This window comes from Lithobates pipiens, unplaced genomic scaffold (genome assembly GCF_037356315.1).
Source record: "Lithobates pipiens isolate NorthernLeopardFrog02 unplaced genomic scaffold, aLitPip1_a1.2 Scaffold_16, whole genome shotgun sequence".
NCBI classification, from domain to species: domain Eukaryota; kingdom Metazoa; phylum Chordata; class Amphibia; order Anura; family Ranidae; genus Lithobates; species Lithobates pipiens.
In genome coordinates this window covers 381,238,647-381,254,219 of record NW_027507748.1, presented here as the reverse complement: position 1 = coordinate 381,254,219, position 15,573 = coordinate 381,238,647, and the positions used below count along the sequence as shown (strand labels likewise).

The 15,573-nt window shown below is 41.0% G+C and overlaps 1 protein-coding gene across 1 annotated transcript in view; it reads left to right on the top strand.

Moving 5' to 3' along the window:
* PPM1E (protein phosphatase, Mg2+/Mn2+ dependent 1E) overlaps positions 1–15,573 on the top strand; it is a 436,341-nt gene that overhangs the window by 237,735 nt on the left and 183,033 nt on the right. Inside the window, exon 3 of the mRNA XM_077482226.1 lies at positions 9,336–9,535. Within this exon, the coding sequence (XP_077338352.1) occupies positions 9,336–9,535 (200 nt within the window). The remainder of the gene's footprint in view (positions 1–9,335; positions 9,536–15,573) is intronic.

Below are 15,573 nucleotides of genomic sequence, written 5' to 3'. Positions count from 1 at the left end.
CCATATGCCGGAGCTGCAGTACTTACCGGACCCGAGTATATGGGCTTCCTATGGGATAATCTACCTGCATCAAGTCATGACAGATACAGGACCCAAGACGTTCCAATCCCTCAAAGATGAATTTGCAATCCCACACCATCTGCGGTTTAGGTATCTTCAGTTACGCCATACACTACGAACCCAGTTCAGGAACCTTGGGATCACATTAGACCGCCCTCAGATCCTGGACATAATTTTGGGAACAGAATCTCAAAAACTGATATCTAACCTGTACTCTACAATCAGACTCCCCAAAATGATAGCCATGATCCAGAAAGCCAAGGAGGGTTGGGAAAATGACCTGGGAGATATTAGTGACTCAGACTGGGATGAAATCCTAGATAATGTCAAAAGATCATCACCCAAGCTTTCAGATAGATTGACGCAGCTGTGCATAGTCCACCAAGCATACCTGATGCCCCAGAAGTTGGCCAAATTCCAGACGACGCATTCTTCAAGGTGCCCCTTATGCAACCATGATTGAGGTACATTCTACCATTTTGATATGGGGCTGTCCCATTCTACAAACATATTGGCTACAAGTAATTCGATTTTTACATAGTTATGTATACTGGGGTTACTCCCTGATGCAGATATTGATAAGTACCAAGCTACCTTCATACATGAAACTCTCTTCCTAGCCAGAATGGCTGTGGCTCGCACATGGATGCGGAGTCACCCTCCGACTGTGACAGACTGGAAAAGAAACGTAAATCACACCCTCCCTTACAAAAGACTGATATATAGGCACAGGGGTTGCACACACAAGTATCTAAAGGTATGGGAACGGTGGATAGGTGATGGAAAAACATGTACATAGTAAATGGCAGGCAATGTACTGTAACGTTGAAACTCTGCATGGGTAACATGTGATAAAGGGATAATAAAAGGCTCAAAGGGAAAAGGGGGATCGTGGATATGCTGATACGCTTTCAATATAAGATGGATAATTGTTTGTGGATATATGTGAACATCAGACTATGAACCATGTACTCAATGTATTGTTGTCATGTTAGTGTCGTATACACATGGAGATGATTGTACTTGTATATGTGATCATTTAATAAAATTGGTTTTCCCAAGTAAAAAAAAAAGAAAAGTCTCCTTTAGATATGCATGTAGTATGATGGTCTTCCTGATTGATTGGATACAAGTTGAAAGTATTCTTTAGGTTTGTAGGTGATTGTACAGAATATGCATAATATATGGTCAGCTAGAGTAATACTCCCTTTTTACCCATCTTTTTGTAATCTGGAGCTGTGACCCATTCGGTGGCATGGACCATTGTGGAAAATAACATGTCAGTGATTTACAGGCTCTTCTGGCAGGATATGGACTCACTACAAGGAAACTCTGACAATAATAGGAGTAAATAAGCTTGACCTTGGCAGACGTGTCAGGGTCACGGAGCTCTGCAGCCAGCTTTGTCTTTCTATTCTAATGAGAGAAGAAACACATGAATAGAGGCTATTATGTGTCCTTTTCTTTCTTCCTTATTATTACAAAGACTGTGCAATTAGAACTATTCAATATCTATAGCTTTGGAAAAATATCTGAAGACAGTGGGTGAGGAAAGTTCCAAGTATAAGATATGTTTTCTTTTCATTTATAGTCTACTAGTAGTGCAGGGTAGGCAGTGATGTTAAGAGTTTGTTTAAGCAGACCTTTACCCCAAATATAAACATACTTTCCCTGCCTTCTGCCCCTTCCTCTTTTACATTTTGATATTTTTTTTTCAAACATCTGTATTTGTACGTAGATGTGCCACAAGGCTCTGCTGGGACCAGAAGGACACCTACACACCACTGGAGCAACAAGGATGGCAGGAGAGGGGGCAGTAAGGAAAGACACTTTCCTTACTGCCCCCCATCCAATCACTTTCCAAAGCTTGCCGCCACAACCTCCGAAACATCTCTAAACTATGTCCCTTTCTAACCAATGAAACCACAAAGCTCCTGATTCACTCCCTGGTTATCTCTTGCCTTGACTACTGCAATTCCCTCCTCATTGGCTTATCTCTAAATAGGCTATCCCCCTTCAGTCCATCATGAATGCTGCGGCCAGACTCATCCACCTTACAAACCGCATAGTGTCTGCTCCCCCTCTCTGCCAATCCCTCCATTGGCTGCCACTTGCCCAACAAATTAAATTTAATACAATTAAATTCAAAATACTAACACTTACTTACAAAGCCATCCACAATTCTGCCCCCAGCTACATCACTTGCCTAGTCTCAAAATACCAACCTAATCGCCCTCCTCGTTCCTCCCAAGACCTCCTGATCTCTAGCTCCCTCATCACCTCCTCCCATATCCGCCTCCAGGACTTCTCCCAAGCCTTGCCCATCCTCTGGAATTCACTACCCCAATAGGTCAGGATGTCTCCAAATGTATCCACTTTTAGGCGATCCCTGAAAACTTTCCTCTTCAGAGAAGCCTATCTTGCCTCCATCTAACAACTGCACTATTTTCTCCATTAGCTCATCCCCCACAGTTATTACCCTTTTGTATAACTTGACCTTCCCTCCTAGATTGTAAGCTCTAATGAGCAGGGCCCTCTGATTCCCCCTGTTTTGAATTGTATTGTATTGTAATGTCTGCCCTAATGTTGTAAAGCGCTGCATAAACTGTATATAAATCCTGTATAATAATAATAATAATTTCTAAGGACTACATATCCCATGTTACCTTGCTGCCTGCTAGCAATGATCCTGTACTGACTCCACTTCCTGAAACTCCTCCTCGGAGCACCTCTGTAGTTCAGAAGGCAGGCTCTGAGAAATGTGTGACACGGCAGTGCCTACCCACAGGGCACAGTGACTACATGTCACAGAATTCAAGGAAGTGTGTGGGAATCGTCACAAAGTACGTTTACAAACTCCAAGATTGTTCAGATTAATAAGAGTAGGCTAGAAATAAAATATAATGTGGAAATGAATATATAACTTTACATTTTCACCATAGATACGCTTTAAAGTCTCCAGGCAATTTTTTTTCCAGTTACAGTGCAGAAAAGTAAACATTTCTATCAGAGTTTTTTGTTTTTGTCTAACCCCTTTGGAAGGAGTTCCCTTTTTTCCTTTCACTGTGACAGCAGGACAGGAAATAAAGGGAGTGTCTGGAATTCCCAAACTCCAATAAAAACATTGTATAACAAAATATGAACTTAACAGACAGATGTAAAAATGGGTTCACAGACCGACATAATAATTTGACAGTAACTTTAAAGGATACAGTGCCTTCAAATATATCCATATCCCATGAAATTTTCCACATTCTGTCACGTTGCAAACAAAAACGTAAATGTATTTTATTGCGATTTTATGTGATAGACCTTCACAAACTGGCACATAATTGTGAAGTGGAAGGAAAATGATAAATGGTTTTCAATTTTTTTTACAAATATCTGAAAAGTGAGGCGTGCATTTGTATTCAGGCCCCCGGAGTCAATGCTTTGTAGAACCACCTTTCACTGCCTGCAATTACAGCTGCAAGTCTTTTTGCGCATGTCTCTACCTGCTTTGTACATCTAGACAGTGAAATTTTTGCCCAATCTAATTTGCAAAATAGCTCATGCTCTGTCAGATTGACTGAAGAGCATCTGTGAACAGCAATTTTCAAGTCCTGCCACAGATTCTTAATTGGATTTAGGTTTGGACTATGACTGGGCAATTCTAACACATGAATATGCTTTGATCTAAACAATTCCATTATAGCTCTGGCTGTATGTTTAGGGTTGTTTTCCTGCTGGATGTTGAACCTCCGCCCCAGTCTCAAGTCTTTTGCCAACTTTAATGACGCATACACACGACCGGACTTTCCGGCAGACTAGGTCCGACGGTCTTTTTCGACTGACTTTCGGCTGAATTACTACGGACTTTCCGAATGAGCGAACTTGGCCACAAACGAACGGACTAAGTCTGTTTGAAAGTCCATTCATTTTTAATGTGATGATGTAAACGGGACTAAACAAGGAAGTTCAATAGCCAGTAGCGAATAGCTTCCCTTGCGTTGTATTTGGTCCGTCAGACCAGCACACAGACAAACAGTTTTCCCGATTTCAGTCTGTCGGAATTGAATCAGTCAGATAGATTTGAAACATGTTCTATTTCTAAGTCCGTTGGATTTTTTTTTTTCGAAAAACAATCGGACTAGCCCACACACGATTGGATTGTCCGACGGACTAATCCCTTCGGACCTAGTCTGCCGGAAAGTCTGGTCGTGTGTACGTGGCATAACAGGCTTTCTTATAAGATTGCCTTGTATTTGGCTCCATCCATCTTCCTATCAACTCTGACCAGCTTCCCTGTCCCTGCTGAAGAAAAGCATTCCCACAACATGATACTGCCACCATGTTTCACAGTGGGGATGGTGTGTTCAGGGTAATGTGTAGTGTTGGTTTTTTGGTACATATAACTTTTTGCTTTTAGGCCAAAAAGTTTAATTTTAGTCTCATCTGACCAAAGCACCTTCTTCCACATGTTTGTTGTGTCCCCCACATGGCTGTGGAGTACACTACTAATAGTTGTCCTGTGTACAGATTCTCCAACCTGAGCTGTGGATCTCTACAGCACCTCCAGAGTTACCATGGGCCTCTTGGCTGCTTCTTTACATAATGCTCTCCTTGACTGGCCTGTCAGTTTAGCTGGGCAGCCATGTCTTGGTTGGTTTGCAGTTGTGCCATGCTCTTTTCATTTTAGGATGATGAAGTGAGCAGTGCTCCGTGAGATGTTCAAAGCTTGGATATTTTTTCTATCACCTAACCCTGCTTTAAGCTTCTCCATAATTTTATGCCTGACCTGTCTGGTGTGTTCCTTGGCCATCATGATGCTGTTTGTTCACTAAGGTTGTCTAACAAACCTGGAGGGATTCACAGAACAGCCTTATTTATACTGAGACTAAATTACAGGTGGACTCTATTTACTAAGTAAATTACTTCTGAAGGCGATTGGTTCCACTATATTTTAGTTAGGGGTATCAGAGTAAAAGGGGCTAAAAACAACTGCACGCCACACTTTTCAGATATTTATTTGTAAATAATTTGAAAAACCATTTATCATTTTTCATCCACTTCACAAATATTCACTTCACAAATCCACTACACTTTGTGTAGGTCTATCACATAAAATCCCAATAAAATAAATTTACATTTATGGTTTTAACATGACAAAATGTGGAAAATGTCAAGGTGTATGAATCATTTTTAGAGGCACTGTAGGTGCATTTTTTTTTTTTTGCCCTGTACCCCTGACCTAACCAAATCCACCCTCCACAGATGATTACTGATTTGATGCCAGTGTCCTCCTGAGTTTGTTAACATCCAGTGTCGCAAATCCTATCACTCCTGGCTGTGCGTGCGTAGCACAGCTTCATAGGCTTATCATTCTCATTCTACTGACCAGGAGATTAAGGTAGTCGAGCCTTATAGACTTCTGGGAGCCAAGAGAGTGTGAACTGGCAATGCTGGATGTCAACAAACACAAGAGGCTGTGTCCTGTCCAGTCATATAATTTACAAGATGTGCAAGCTTCTTTGATTGGGTCCCAATTATAGCATTACACTATAATAAAGGAAATAACATGGATTTTCATGTCATGCCCCCTTCTGTAAATTCTTGGTTATTATGCTGAACCTATTGCTTTAATTTGAGAGTCCTTTGACCCTTAACAGATATGCAGCAAGTTAGAACATCCATAGTTGGCAACATTTCAAAAACACATTACAGGTGATCCCCTATTTTGCTGTAGATTCAATAAGTTATTGCAGCCAAACAATTATTTTGCACAGTAAGGAAAAGGAAAACACTACATACATAAAAATTAGGCAATGTCTATGTATATCTATTGGGAGTGCAAATAGTACATTGGCCTTATTCATACTTGAAGATCTAGACTGTAGTAACTAGTATATGGCAGCAGTCCCTAGAATAGTTGATAAAATGATTGTACTCTCCCATCCTCTGGAACTCCCTGCCCCAGTCTGTCCGATCAGCCCCTACCCTGTTCACCTTTATGAGATCCCTGAAAACTCATTTATTCAGTGAGGCCTATCCCACACTAATGCAGGCCATACATGGTCGAATTTTGAACAAATTTTCTTTTCAAAAGCAGACATTTTTTTTTTTTGTGATCTGATGGTGCCACCATTGATTTTCTAAATTCGGCCGACCAAGCCTTCAATTTCACCTCATGTTGCTACAGAAAATAATTTTCTTGGCTGGGAATCTTCTTTTCTCTCCGTAAATTTTCTTTTCTTATTATATTTCTCGCACGATTCTCCCATCATTGATTAGAAATTCGTTTGTTTTTCAAAAAATTTCCAACATGTCCGATTCCTCAAATTTTATTTCCACACGAAAATCGTCTGTTGCTGCAGCCCACTAATGGTGCAAAATTCATACAAAAATTCTTAGATACGATTTTCAAAAGAAAATTCTTTCGAAATTCGAACCGTGTATGGCCGGCATTACCTAACAACTGTCCCCGAGCCACCCCCACATAAAATCATTCTCTGCAGCTATTACCTTTTGTACCACCACCCCCTCTCTTTAGAATTTAAGCTCTTTAAGTTACTCCTATACCTTTTGTATTGTACTGTAATTGTGTTGTGTCCCCCCCCCCCCCCCATACATTGTAAAGCTCTGCGTAAACTGTTGGCACTATATAAATAGTGTACAATAATAATAATAATAATAATTGTACAGACATTGCACTTATTTCCGTAAAAAACATGGGCAGAACTTAATTAGAGGCAGTGAATATTTTCTTTATCTGCACGTGCAAAAGTTAGCAACATTGGCAATATTTGAAATAATGTTTAAGAACTGTTGTAGTGGGTAAAATGAGTGTGTGTGCATGTGTGTGGAGGTTGTAGAAGGTATGGCAATAGGTTGTATTTACAGAAAGAATGATAGCAGACAGTTCCTACAGGGGATGAGTACAGAAGGTATGAAGGCGGCAGTATGTGCAGGAGAGGAGTGCAAAGGTTAAGACTGCAGGCAGTATGTGCATGAGAGGAGTTCAGAGAGTATGACAGCAAACCAGAATGTACAGGGGAGGAGTGCAGAAGGTTTGATATAAGGCAGTATGTATAGGAGAGGAGTGCAAAAGGTATGACAGCAGCTAGCATATACAGTGGAGATATGACAGCAGATAGTATGCGCCCAAAAGGAGTGCAGAGGGTGTGATGGCAGGCAAGCATATAACAAGAGAAATGTAGAGAGTATGACAGCAAGTAGTAGGTGTAGGAAGGATGGTATGAAGTGTGCAGTATGTGTGGGAGGAGAGTGTCTGTCAGTTGAGGGGGCTGAAGCAGACTGTAAAGGATACCTACTATCTGGGAAAGAGGGGATGTAATGGGTTGCATAGAATGTGCATGGCCTGTGTAGTAGTTATTATGGGAACTGAAGTGTTAAGTCTGTCTGCGAGAGATGTCTGTCAGCAGTAAGGTGTATGGGGAGCCTTGGGAGGCTTACAGTGAGGGAAAAAAGTATTTGACCCCCTGCTGATTTTGTACATTTTCCCACTGACAAAGAAATGAGCAGTCTATAATTGTAATGGTAGGTTTATTTTAACGGTGAAAGAGAACAATATCCAGAAAAATGCATTTCTAAAAAAGTTATGAATTGATTTTAATTTTAATGAGTGAAATAAGTATTTGATCCCCTGTCAGTCAGCAAGATTTCTGGCTCCCAGGTGTCTTCTATACAGGTAACAAGCTGAGATTAGGAGCACGCTCTTAAAGGAAGTGCTCCTAATTTCAGCTTGTTACCTGTATAAGACTCCTGTCCACAGAAGCAATCAGATTCCACCCTCTTCACCATGGCCAAGACCAAAGAGCTGTCCAAGGATGTCAGGGACAACACTGTAGACCTACACAAGGCTGGAATGGGCTACAAGATCATCGCTTGGTGAGAGAGTGACAAAAGTTGGTGCGATTATTCGCAAATGGAAGAAACAAAATAACTGTCAATCTCCCTCAGTCTGGGGCTGCATGCAAGATCTCATCTTGAGTTTCAGTGATCATGAGAATGCCAAGGAATCAGCCCAGAAATATTCAGGAGAATATTGTCAATGATCTCAAGGCAGCTGGGATCATAATCGCCAAGAAAACAATTGGTTACACACTATGTTGTGAAGGAATGAAATCCTTCATCGCCCGCAAGTTCCCACACTCAAGAAAGCACATGCACAGGCCCGTCTGAAGTTTTCTAATGAACATCTGCAAGATTCAGAGGAGAACTGGGTGAAAGGGTTGTGGTCAGATGAGAGGAAAATCAAGCTCTTTGGCATCAACTCAACTCTCCGTGTTTGGAGGAGGAGGAATGCTGCCTATGGCCCCAAGAACACCATCCCCATTGTCAAACATGGAGGTGAAAGTATTATGCTTTGGGGGGTGTTTTTCTGCCAAGAGGACAGAACAACTTCACAGCATCAAAGGGGTTATGGACAGGGCCATTGATGGGTCATAGATGGGTATTCCAGCTTGACAATGACCCAAAACATTCGGCCAAGACATCCTGAGATGTGTGCAAACCTGGCGGCCAACTACAAGAAATGTCTGACCTCTGTTTTGCCACCAAATATGTAGTCATGTTTTGTGAAGGGGTCAAATACTTATTTCAGTCACTAAAATGCAAATCAATGTATAACTTTTTTTTTATTGATTTTTTTTGTTACTATTCTATCTCTTACTGTTAAAATAAACCTACCATTGAAATTATAGACTGATCATTTTTTGTCAGTGGTCAAACATACAAAATCAACAGGGGATAAAAAAACTTTTTTTCCTCCCTGTATCTGTCAGCAGGGAGATCAGAGGTGGTCAGGGAGGGATATGAGTCAGCAGGTGGGAGGTGGTTATTTTGTCTTGTTTGGGGCAACTCAAAAGTGATGTTTGTTGAAGTGATGCTAGGGGGTGTAAGGATATCTGTTGGTAAGGTTGAGTCTGTCGGAGAGGGGTTTCTTTCAGAAATACTGTCTGTGGAGGGACCAGGGAGGTATGTTGAGAAGGTGGGCAATGGAAAGTGACCATGGAATAATGGCTATCATCTTAGGGGTTAGGAGTGAATTTAAAAATTATTGAAAGCCGAGAATTAATGACATTCAGACAACCAAAATTTTAGGATAAAGATCACATCAACAGTGGTAACCTACATGTTTCTTCCATGATATGTTTACTTATTAATATTGCATGCTAACTAATTATTCCACCTGTCTTGAGTATTTTGCTGTATAATTGAGACAGAGAGATGGTCTGTAAACATAATAACATCAGACATATTTTTCCTTTTTCTAGAGTTAGAGTCTGTAAAGCTGGCCCGGGCTGTACTCAGTAAGCTTCATGAAATCTGCTGTAGCTGGGTAAAAGACTTTCCTTTGTGCCGAAAGCCACACTTGTACTATGATACCTCCATACATGCAATCAAGAATATGCGAAGGAAGATGGAGGATAAGCATGTCTGCATTCCTGACTTTAACATCCTCTTCAACCTAGAGGTAAGTGGCAAAGTGTAAACAATTACAAAGACTGTTTGGACCTAAAAGTTACCTTAATGTAATAGAAATTATACAGCATTTACAAATCTCCTACACAGCAGCACTCAGATTGGAAGAAGGGTGGGGGAGGGGGTCAGGTTAGTAAACAAATCCTTCTCTGCTGCATACACATGTGCTGAAGAAGAGAGCAGAGTGAGCAGAGCTGATGGCTGAAGTGTGTTGGTCATTCATTGTCCAATATGCAGCCAACAAACCATGTTTAAAATATACAGGCAATCTTTATAGTGTACGGGAAAATAAACAAGCATTCATTAAAATACATGCAGTGCCTCGAAAAAGTATTCATACCCCTTGAAATTTTTCATGTTACAACCAAAAACGTAAATGTATTTTATTGGGATTTTATGTGATATACCAACAAAGTGGCACATAATTGTGAAGTTGAAGGAAAATGCTAAATGGTTTTCACATTTTTTTTACAACAAAAAATTGAAAAGTTTTGCGTGCATTTGTATTCAGCCCCCTTTACTCTGAAAGGGTATGGCTTGGTACAGCAGAGTACGGCTGGGTACAGCTGAGTATACCAGGGGGTGTATGGAATGGCTGAGCATTGATGGATGGATGAGTATTGCTGAGTATGGAGGGATGGCTGAGCATGGATGGATGAGTATTGCTATGGATGGATGGCTGAGCATGGATGGATGAGTATTGCTATGGATGGATGGCTGAGCATGGATAGATGAGTATTGCTGAGTATGGATGGATGGCTGAGCATGGATGAGTATTGCTGATTAGGGATGGATGGCTGAGCATGGATGGATGAGTGTTGCTTAGTATGGAAGGGTGGATGAGTATTGCTGAGTATGGATGGATGGATGAGTATTGCTGAGTATGGAAGGATGGATGAATATTGCTAAAGTTGGATGAGTATTGCTGAGGATGCATGGATGGATGAGTATTTCTGAGTATGGAAGGATGGATGAGTATTGCGGAGCATGGATGGATGGATGAGTATTGCTGAGTTTGGAAGGATGGATGAATATTGCTAAAGATGGATGAGTATTGCTGAGGATGGATGGATGGATGAGTATTGCTGAGGATGGATGAGTATTGCTGAGGATGGATGAGTATTGCTGAGGATGGATGAATGGCTGAGCATGGATGGATAAGTATTGATAAGGATGGATGGCTGAGTATTGCTAATTATGGATGGGGATAGATGGGATGGCTGAGCATGGATGGATGGATGGCTGGATGAGACTACAGCTATTAGTCGTGCACTCCACAAATCTGGCCTTTATGGAAGAGTGGCAAGAAGAAAGCCATTGTTGAAAGAAAGCCATAAGAAGTCCCATTTGAAGTTTGCGAGAAGACATGTGGGGGACACAGCAAACATGTGGAAGAAGGTGCTCTGGTCAGATGAGACCAAAATTGAACTTTTTAACCTAAAAGCAAAACGCTATGCATAGCAGAAAACTAACACTGCACATCACCCTGAACACACCATCACCACTGTGAAACATGATGGTGGCAGCATCATGTTGTGGGATGCTTTTCTTCAGCAGGGAAGCTGGTCAGAGCTTATGGGAAGATAGATGGAGCCAAATACAGGGCAATCTTAGAAGAAAACCTGTTAGAGTCTTCAAATGACTTGAGACTGGGGGAGAGGTTCACCTTCCAGCAGGACAACAACCCTAAACATACAGCCAGAGCTACAATGAAATGGTTTAGATCAAAGCATATTCATGTGTTAGAATGGTCCAGTAAAATTCCAGACCCAAATCCAATTGAGAATATGTGGCAAGACTTGAAAATTGCTGTTCGCAGATGCTCCCCATTCAATCTGACAGAGCTTGAGCTATTTTGCAAATAATGGGCAAACATTTTACTCTCTAGATTTACAAAGCTGGTAGAGACATACCCAAAAAGACTTGCAGCTGTAATTGCAGCAAAAGATGGTTCTGCAAAATATTGACTCAGGGGGGCTGAATACAAATGCACGCCACACTTTTCACATATTTATTTTTAAAACTTTTTCAAAACTATTAATCATTTTCCTTCCACTTCACAATTATGTGCCACTTTGTGTTGGTCTAGCACATAAAATCCCAATAAAATACATTTACATTTTTGGTTGTAACATGAAATAATGTGGAAAATTTTAATTGGTGTGAATACCTTTTCAAGGCACTGTAAGTTAAAAAACAGACAGTCCTCGCAATCTGCAGGCAACACACAAGCAGTTGTTACAATATGCTGCAATGGCTGTAACCATGATCTCAATGACAGTATCTGGAGCTCAGTATAAAGGCACTGGGCTCTGCTGGGGAACTCTCCTAGACACCTTTGGTGTGACTTGTGGGTTAGCTGCAAAGTGCTTTAAAGATTCACGGCATGTTACACCCGCCTGGTGGAACCCTGAAAACGCCATAGGTAGCATGCCCACCTGGAGAGAAAAGGCTCTCTGATAGAGGCAAATTGCCTCCCGCTTGCCATGCTTGGGTGGGAATCTAGGGCATGTTTAAATCACCATTTGGTGGGTCAGGACTTTTCCCTTTATTTGTGGAAGCCTGGTGTGTGCTGCTCTGTGGAGTCCCATAAGGGGTTAAATGTGGAGCGCTGGCTGTGTCACTTTTTGGCGTGAGCTGGTGGAGGGAAGTAGCAAAGCGTAATTTTAGAATTTGGCATCCAGTATCCTTTACAATCTGTGTGCCCCCTATTGATTCTGAATAGCTTATCTTTGAGTTGTCTGCACATGTGCTCACCATTTTTCAGACCACTCCTGGACCTTCTCATTCATTCCACCATCTCCACAGCTGCATCCATACCATGATCCTTCTGGACTTCCTGCTGTTTTACAGTGACAAAATTACAGCCAGCATTAACAATTCCTGTTACCTTTGTGGAAAAAGCCTCACTTGCATACTTAGTACAGAATTTCATAGGTACAGGGGCAGCAGTCATGTGGGCCGTGGTTACGATCCTCTAAGTTCTATAACTGTTCTGGAGTGGCGTGCAATGTACCTCCAAGAGGACCACTGCTGTCAGTCACAGCAGTGAGCCAATGAGCTGCTTGCTCTGGGGGCACTCGGCAGGAGGGAGTGTCCAGGAGTGCCAACGGGGACCCGAGAAGAGGAGAATTGGTGCTGCTCTGTGCAAAATCGCTGCACAGAGAAGGTAAGTATAACATGTTTGTTTATTATTCATTTTTTGTTAATTATTGCGTTTATTATCACTTTAAGTTCTTCAGGTGGCTCGATGAGCTCTACTAAGCCCTTCCGTTAATCTGTTGTTCATGTGGGGCTGTTAGCATTTACTGTGTTTCCCCCACCTCCATTGTACTGCTTTTGGATGTCCCCATGTACGTGAGTTACTCATCCTGTGTCCCCAATATAAGATTAAGAAAATAGGATTTTGACTTTATATACATTTCTTTTTGTGGAGTACATTGGGGGACATGGGTCCCTCTCCTCTGTTCTTATGACCCACTCCTACTAATGCTCTGGAGTATGATTGGAGTGGAAGGCTTAACCTAAGGTACCTGAATTACTCGTTCAAAAGTTTTTATTATATATTAAAATAAATTACATGTATCCTATGTCCCTCCAAGAAAAAAAAGATCATGATAAGTCGAAAATACTTTAAGTGCTTATTTAGCTGTATGTGTGGACTTTAATGCAGAGAGCGACAATAATGTGCAAATAACAGTAACACAAAGTAAACAAACAAAAGTAGCGATTCGTTATTGTTGTGTTGGGCTACTCTATTTTGCAAACTGCTCTTTACCTTGATGAATAAGCATGATATTGTTAGAAGAGTGTTTTTTTTGTATGGTACTTGGGCATTTGCAGGCTTCCAGAGAAAGCTCTTTGGTCCTGCTCTTTTCCTCAGAAGTAGGAGAGCGGGATACTTTTTCCATTAGACACCCTAGTTACCTTAAAGTACAACTTCCTATCTGATTTTCTATAGTGTTTCCACTACCAAGGGCCATTAGTCATTAGAGAGCACGCTGTTAAGTGGCATTTATAGTTCAAACAGCTGCATATATAGTTTTTGACAACAATATTATCAGCAGGTCTCAGCACTGGTTTACAAGAGATCTGTCATGTCAAACTAAATTAATTGCTTTCTGAGGAGAAAGTACTGCATTGGATGTTCTTTATTTTGCTAGTGTTAGTTTGCTGAGCTTTTCAGCATGAAATGTTCAAAAGATAGAAGCAGATTTTTTTCGGTTCCCGGTTTTTCTTTTTGTTAGCTGGTGAAGGGAAGTAAAAGCAGTGTTCTGATGAAGAAACCCACACATAAATGTTGGATTAGAGGTAAACAAAGCTGCAAATTAAGGCTAGTCAGCAGCTCATAATGACTGGTTTGTGTTGATATTAAAGTGTTTCTTCTAGCTTTATTTATGTATAACCTACTGATATTTTGGATTTTATTGGTCATCTAAAAATAGATTTGGCTTTAATATTAACTGATCTTATAATATCCCCAGGAGAGATGAACAAATGAAAAAATCTGCTGCACTATGATCCAATTCCCTGCCTCTCTTTTTTTTTTATAATAAGGATCCACCAGTCTATGCTGACATTGGTTTCTATTTTACCAATACACAGGTAGGTGAGCAGCTTCAGAAATAGGTTATAGAATCGATTTTAGCTGTCACTAAAGCTCAATTAAACAAGAGTTTACAACTTACAAGGATTCCACATGAGGAAATACTTCTACTGGTGGAAGTAAAATATAATAAAGTGAATCTATTGACCACCTGCTACATCTGCAAAAATTATTTCTGACATCTTAATATACAGTTTTTATCATCCAAAAGAAATCTCTGCAGGAAAATGACTTGCCTAGGTTTAGAGGTAAAGTCTGCTGTAGGCAGGAGGAAGTATGTTCTCACTCTACTTTCCCTCAGTGATCAGACATCACTTTCTACCAAATTGCCAGGTGTGGGCTGTAGTAAATTTCAGTACGCTAACACATATGCTTGACAAATATGCTTTAAACGTGTTCAACCTCAAGATAAGGCAGCATCTTTAGGTGTGAGCAGTTGGCAACAAGGTGACCATACAAACGTTAACATATATCAAATAGAAAGGTGCAGCGCTCCAAATGTAAAAATGAGATAAACAGCAAAAACGACAAAAAAAAGTGATATACAAATAATCAAGTGTGCAAATAGTCCAAAGTGACATAAAAACTAAGTCCGTAATATATGTCTACGAACCATGACCATCCGCTGTGTGGAGCTGAATATCAGTACTGCTTCTCCACAACCATATATGCACTCACCAGACAGTTAGCTGCGAATAAACGCAGCAAACAGCTGTTGGTTGTCCTAAGGCCCTTTTCACACTGGGGCGGTGGGTGCATTGGTGGTAAAGCGCCGCTATTTCAGTGGTGCTTTACTGTCAATTTTGCAACACTAACCACCTGCAAAGCTCTTCTGCAGCAGCGCTTTGCTAGTGGTATAGCCATGCTGCTCATTTCAATGGGCAGGAGTGGTGGAGGAGCGGTATACACACCGCTCCTTCACCGCTCCAAAGATGCTGCTAGCAGCACTTTGTTTAGCATCCTGTCAGCGCACTGCTCCAGTGTGAAAGCCCTCAGGCTTTCACATTGGAGACACAGGAGCAGCTCTTTCAGGGTGCTTTGCAGGCGCTATTTTTAGTGCTGTATTGCCTGCAAAGTGCCCCAGTGTGAAAGGAGTCTAATGAATTGGGAGATGTGCAACAGAGGCTGTGTTTACTGCCTTTATTCGTGGTTACCCATCTGGTGAGTGTATTTGTGGTGGTGAACAAGTGCCACTAATATTCAGTTCCACACAGTGGATGGTCACTGTTCTTTGTTGAAGACACTGCAATCTTTGTTAAGACATTAAGACATACATGTATATGAGGTGTGTCCAGAAAGTAATGAGACTGATATTTAAAAAATTCTTGTACTGAAAATTTTTACAATTGAACATTGTCTCCTTTAAAGTATGCACCTTGTGAGTGTACACAATGCTCCATTTTTAATAGCATCCCTGGAAGTCT